The 6,003-nt window shown below is 35.6% G+C and overlaps 1 protein-coding gene across 1 annotated transcript; it reads left to right on the forward strand.

Annotated features, from left to right (window-relative positions):
* Positions 1-264: 264 nt before the first annotated feature.
* Positions 265-3,591, forward strand: LOC110914023 (protein FAR1-RELATED SEQUENCE 5-like). The gene is made up of 10 exons (XM_022158835.1): positions 265-403; positions 744-889; positions 1,070-1,313; positions 1,391-1,502; positions 1,592-1,850; positions 1,981-2,132; positions 2,195-2,528; positions 2,594-3,037; positions 3,184-3,371; positions 3,531-3,591. Exons 1-10 carry the CDS (start codon positions 265-267, stop codon positions 3,589-3,591), a joined length of 2,079 nt encoding a protein of 692 aa, XP_022014527.1.
* The last annotated feature ends 2,412 nt before the right edge of the window (positions 3,592-6,003 follow it).

Genomic DNA, 6,003 nt, shown 5'->3' on the forward strand with positions numbered 1-6,003 from the left:
GACCATCCTGACCGTCGGATCTTTGTGATTAAAGCGTGATTACGCAGCGATTAGGATTTTTCATTAAGGGCAAATTAGACATTTTTCATTCTTGAACCAGGGTAATTCAGACATTTACTAACATCAAGGAAATTATGCGAGTTCGTTATCTCCTGCATCCCGGTAATTACGATTCGAATCAGTTTCAAATAATTTCCATTTTTCAAATTATCAAATTAGCGGTTATTTGTGGGCGATTAGGGTTTCCATCTCTTATTGTTTGTAATGGATCCACAGAGTAGTAATGCTCGAAACACAGATGATATTGAATTTGAAGATGCTGAGGTCAATGTCGGTCATGATGCTGTAGAGCAATATAGGAATCCGACATCAGACAACCACGTTCTCCTAGATGATCAGACTAGTAAGTTGTCTATTAAATGGTTTCAATTTTCCAGAATTCAACCAAATTATTGGCGTATGATGTGTTGTTTTTGCTCGTTCATCATTTTTTGATTATTAGCTTTTTTTAAATGTAATATAATCACGCATGGTTATAAGATGTATTAAAGAAGACCTGTGTAATTCACTAACCATGCGTTATTTTTATGAGTATACATTACTGGATGCTTTTTTTCCTTCCTGCGTTATTACTTTTTGATGCGTTATTATTTTTTATGCAATTTGCGTGATTTGTTCTTTCCCTGTGTGTCTTTGGTTAGAGGTCATGTTTATAATTTTTTTGTCATTTTTAAAATGTGTAGATGAAAGATTGTATATTCCGGAGGTAGCTTCATCATGTGTTTCTGTTATCGGAATGGAATTCTCTTCCATAGAGCAAGCATATGTTTTTTATCAGACATATGCCAAGAAGGCAGGGTTCTCTGCTCGAAAAGGAGGTGAATATCATGTTGGTGGTATTATCAAGACTAAATACTTTGTGTGTTCAAAGGAGGGGCATAAACTACAGGAATTTGATGATCCTTATTCGAAGTTGTCTAAGCCATATAAACGTAGGAACATACCGACTATTTGAACCGGCTGTAAAGCTCAAATTAAGCTTTATTCGACGGACGGGGTGTTGTATAAGGTTGATAAGTTTGTTCAGTCGCATAATCATTCATTCGTGTGCCCCAAAGATATGCATTTATTACCAGCTTATGGACATCTTTCCGAAACACAAGAAGAGATGATATGGGAGTTTGGTACATTGAATCTTGGGCCAGTGAAAGCCTTCAATATAATGAGACAAAGATACGGAGGTTTTGAAAATGTTGGCGCAACTAAAGACGATTGCAAGAATTTTAGAGCCAGGATAATAGCTATATCGGAGAGTATGATGCAGATATGGTTATCAATAGGTTGACCGATAAAAAGCAGTTTATGGTTGATTATTCATTCGTTCATTCAGTCGATGAAAACAAACGATTAACTGGCCTGTTCTGGGCCGATGGCTTGTGCAAACGTAACTATGCTGAGTTTGGAGATGTCATATCGTTTGATGCTACATTTAAAACCAACAAGTTAGTCCTCACTTCAATGTTATTCCTGTTATTTTATTTGTTGTATAGTCTTCTTGTTTTTTATTCATTTTTTAATCCACATTTTGAAGGTATAAAATGGTTTTTGTACCTTTTACTAGTATTGATAACCACTGTCGGAATGTGACGCTTGGAGCCGGGTTGCTAGCATCCGAAAGCATTGAATCATATAAGTGGCTTTTACAATCATTTTTGGACTCATTTGGTAAGCAGCCGAAGGTGGTTGTCACTGATCAGGATCCCGTGATGAAACAAGCTATCGAAGCAGTGTTCGATAAGAGTAGGCACAGATTATGTATGTGGCACATAATGAAGAAACTTGCTGATAAGGTTAGGCTCATCTACAACATGCGTGATTATTATTACAACCTGCGTGATTATTTTCATGCGTTGTTATTTCCTACATTCAATTTTTTTTACTTGCCCTTGTTCAATAAGTTCCAATTCTTTGTTTTAATAGGTGGGACATGAGTTGTGTAACAACAAAGAGTTCAAGAGACGTATGTGTGACATTGTATGGACTGATTCGATTGCGCCAGAAACGTTTGAGATAGAATGGAAGCTGATAGTGATTGAATTCGGTCTAACCGAGAATAAATGGATTGATGATATGTTTGGCATGAGATCTTCGTGGATTCCAGCTTTCTATCATTATGAGCCTATGTCTGGGCTAGATCAGAGAGCGAAAACCATTTTTTCTGTCAAGTGGCGAATTCTCAACTTACCCTTGTTGAGTTCTTTAACCATTTTGATGGTGCAATGGACGTGCAAAGATTTAACCATCGGAAGAATGACCATATATCTAGAAATACAATCCCAGATAACTTTTCTGAATCTACTTTAGAGGATGATGCTATGAAAATTTACACCGGGTCAATTTTTGCTGATCAACAGTCAGAGTTACAAGGAACACTGTCCGAGTGCCTTCCTATGGGGACTAAAATTGAGGAACCATTTTTGAAGATAAGTATGAAGGATTGGAAAGCACACGGCGACGGTTTACTAGAGGTAACACTATCTAGAACAGCTAACATGCGTTATTTGATTTTTAATTTTCAATTGTTTTTGTTTAGGTTTGTTTCAAGAAGGGGGAGAATGTAATTGCATCATGCAGTTGTCGCAGGTTTGAACAATATGGATTGTTGTGCAAACATATATATTTTGTGTTCAAGATGTTCAAAGTGAAAGAAATTCCCAACAAGTACGTTATGAGAAGATGGACCAAAGACGTGGTACCGAATGATCTAAATAATACATTTGATTTAAGTGTTGATGATAATGATGCGCATAAAAAGGCCAAAAAGGTTGCGTATGAGATTATGCAGACCGGAGAGTATCTTATTGGTAACTTGATGAAAGATTTTGATCATATTCTTGTAGTCAGGGATCGGATGAGGGAGATGAAAGAAATGGTTGATGAACTTCGCATAACCAAGCCCATCGACCCTAACTTTGATAGATATTCAAGGTTAATCGGTTACGAGAAACCGAACACTGATGCTCCTCCTACAGTCCATGTGCCAACCAGTATTATAAACAAAGGACGCGGTTCACATAAGCGGATTAAATCAAAAAAAAAGAGAAAATTATTAGTCTAAAAGGCAAGAGAAGTCGGACATGCAGTGTTTGCAATATCAAAGGTCATGATATTCGAACTTGCGAGGTTTTAAAGGGTAAAGCTAGTGCTGCCGATAAGAATGCCAATAAGAAGGGGAGGAAAAGAAGAGCATTTCAGTTAGAGAATGATCCTGGTTTAGTTGACGAAGAGGACGATGAGGTAGAAACTGGTGAGGAAGACGAGTATGAGGAGGTTGACGAAGCAGATGATAGTGATTCTGAATGGGAAGACGAGTAATTTTTGAACCATAATTGCATACATTTAAACATTCCATTTTTCATGATTTTATTAAGACACAACTTTATGTAATCTGTTACATTCAGAACATTTTACCATCATATGCATGATTAAATATCTCATTTGATTCTTTTTTACCCCTTTTCGATATGCAGATGCGTGATTAATCATATCTATACAGGACTATCTGAAATGGAGATCTCAAATGACCATTAAACCCCTCTCTAACATTTTTGCATAACCTGTCTTTACCCTTGTTCACAGCGATTTCCACCCAAAACATACCCAAACACAGATTTTCATCATCGTAACTAGCGTCATAAAAAAGACACATACGTGATAATAATTAGCATGCATTTTTCATATTAATAATGCTAAAACAACATTCATAAATATACGCACATTCATAACATGATTTCCCTAAATATACCGACATATGAGTTTAATACACCAAAAACCACCATAGTTCAAAATATCAACAACATTAGGACATCCCAAAATACCACTTAGTTCCGTGTCAATATCTTCCCAAGCTCCTTCTCAGTCGTCTCCATCTTCTCTTTAATCGTCTCCATTGCGTCTTTCAGATATGAGTAAACCAAGTTATCTGCAGATGACTAATCCTTCATCATCTCTATGCCATTGTCCCGCAATGAAGATTTTGGTTCTTCTAGGAGTTTTCCCCAGACTTCCTGGGTCTTCTTTTGCTGTTCTAAGAGTCTCCCCTGCACATCCAGAATACTGTTAGAAGAGTTAACACTAGAAGCAAGCTCTGTCAACCTGCGGGTTGACAGGAGCTCCTTGATTTCTTTGCTTGAGGGATCAGTAGACATTGTGGTTTTCTTTGAAGAGAGGTGTTATTATTATTATTATTATTATTATTATTATTATTATTATTATTATTATTATTATTATTTTTGCATAAATCTAATGGGGGGAATGATATATGTATATAGATTGTGAATTAATATGGTAGTTGAGAGAGATTTTGTAATTAAAATTAGATATCTTACATAATGACTAGTCATATCGATTTAAGAGTCTGTCTAGGTTTCATTATTATTAGGAATAATTATATTTTATATCAACTTGTATCCTGTATATTGTTTAATATTTTTAATAAATCTCAGTAGCCTACATAATTCAGGAGCTTACATAATGCTCAGAGATTAAACACATGCGTGATTATTTCAGTTATAAGTTGATACATGCGTCATTATTTCAGTTATAAGTTGATACATGCGTCATTTATAATAATGATTATATCCATGCATGATAAGTTGTTCTATGCGTCATTTTTAATACATGCGTGATTTGATATAATAGCGTGATAATTTGTAAATGCGTGATAATTTGTACTGGGCCAAGAAAACTCCAAATAAAAAACAGATAGGATGATTCCTGAACCATACAGTTGTCATGGTTAATAATTTTAGTTGTCCTCTTGTTTGCTATTTCCTTTTATATATCATTGGAAAACCATTCAAATATTATCTTTAAAGATGGCAGATTCTTGTAATTCATCGTGTGGTTCTTCATCATAATCCGGTATGCGTGCTTGTCTTAAAAAGAGGATCGAGGATCAAATAGCTGAGGACAAGTCTTGTAAAGACTTGTTGGAAATTAACATTTCTAGGGTCAGAGAGAACATGAAAAGGCGAGAAGAGATTTTCAATTTGTTGTCTGGTATGACAGATTTAAGTGTCAAAGAGGTGGCTATGATGTTTATGGTTGATCTTGGCAAGCGGGATGAGAAACAGTTGAAGGAGCTTGCGGATGCAATAACCGTCTTAGGATGCTCTATGGACACGAAGATCAAGTTTTTGGAGTCCTATTTCTGATGGTTATTATGTATCATCAATCATCTGGGTAGTGAAATCATGCGTTTTTTATGTTTTATCTAAGTGTTTTATTTTTGTATGGAAATTGTGTGTTGAATAAGGAAATTGTCCCATTAGTTTATGATTAATCAGAAAGTTTAAGAATTAAAAATAAAATTAAAAAACCAACATGTCTAAGATGTTTGCAACAAAGAACATCAACAAAGTAGTTTTACGACTTAGCATTTTTTCCCCTTTTTTAAGGTTGAAGAACTGATCCAATCGGTCCTTAATTTTGTTATCTAGATCGGACAAAACATCTACGGTGCTCGCTTTCTTCGTAAATTCCTTAGCTTTGTCGAATACTTCTTTCCTTATAAGATTGTAGTCGGACAATACAATCTTACTAAGATATCGGTACCGCAAGAATCGAAGTTGTGAATCTTGAATCTTCTTTTTATCTTTGTTCTCAAACCCCGGATTCCATGGAGATTTTCCTTTGTATGTCTCCATATGCCTCATAGTGAAGACCCCACAGTCGCGACCGTTTTGAAGAGTTCTCCAATCCATTTCCTTTAGAATTATGCTTGTTGTTTCCAAGTTTGTTATCCACTCTTTTTGTCGAATCTTGCCTTTTAGGTATAGTACTAGAACTCTTCGCTATAATCACGAAAAAATCATATTAGTACCTATTCATTGTAGTAATATAAAGCTACTTAGAATTACCAGCTTTTCGGGGCGCCCACGGTAGCGTGTGCTAAACGGTTCGTCAAACCTAGAGTTATCAATTAACTCGATTTCGCAATTT

Source organism: Helianthus annuus, chromosome 15, assembly GCF_002127325.2.
Source record: "Helianthus annuus cultivar XRQ/B chromosome 15, HanXRQr2.0-SUNRISE, whole genome shotgun sequence".
Taxonomy (NCBI): Eukaryota; Viridiplantae; Streptophyta; class Magnoliopsida; order Asterales; family Asteraceae; genus Helianthus; species Helianthus annuus.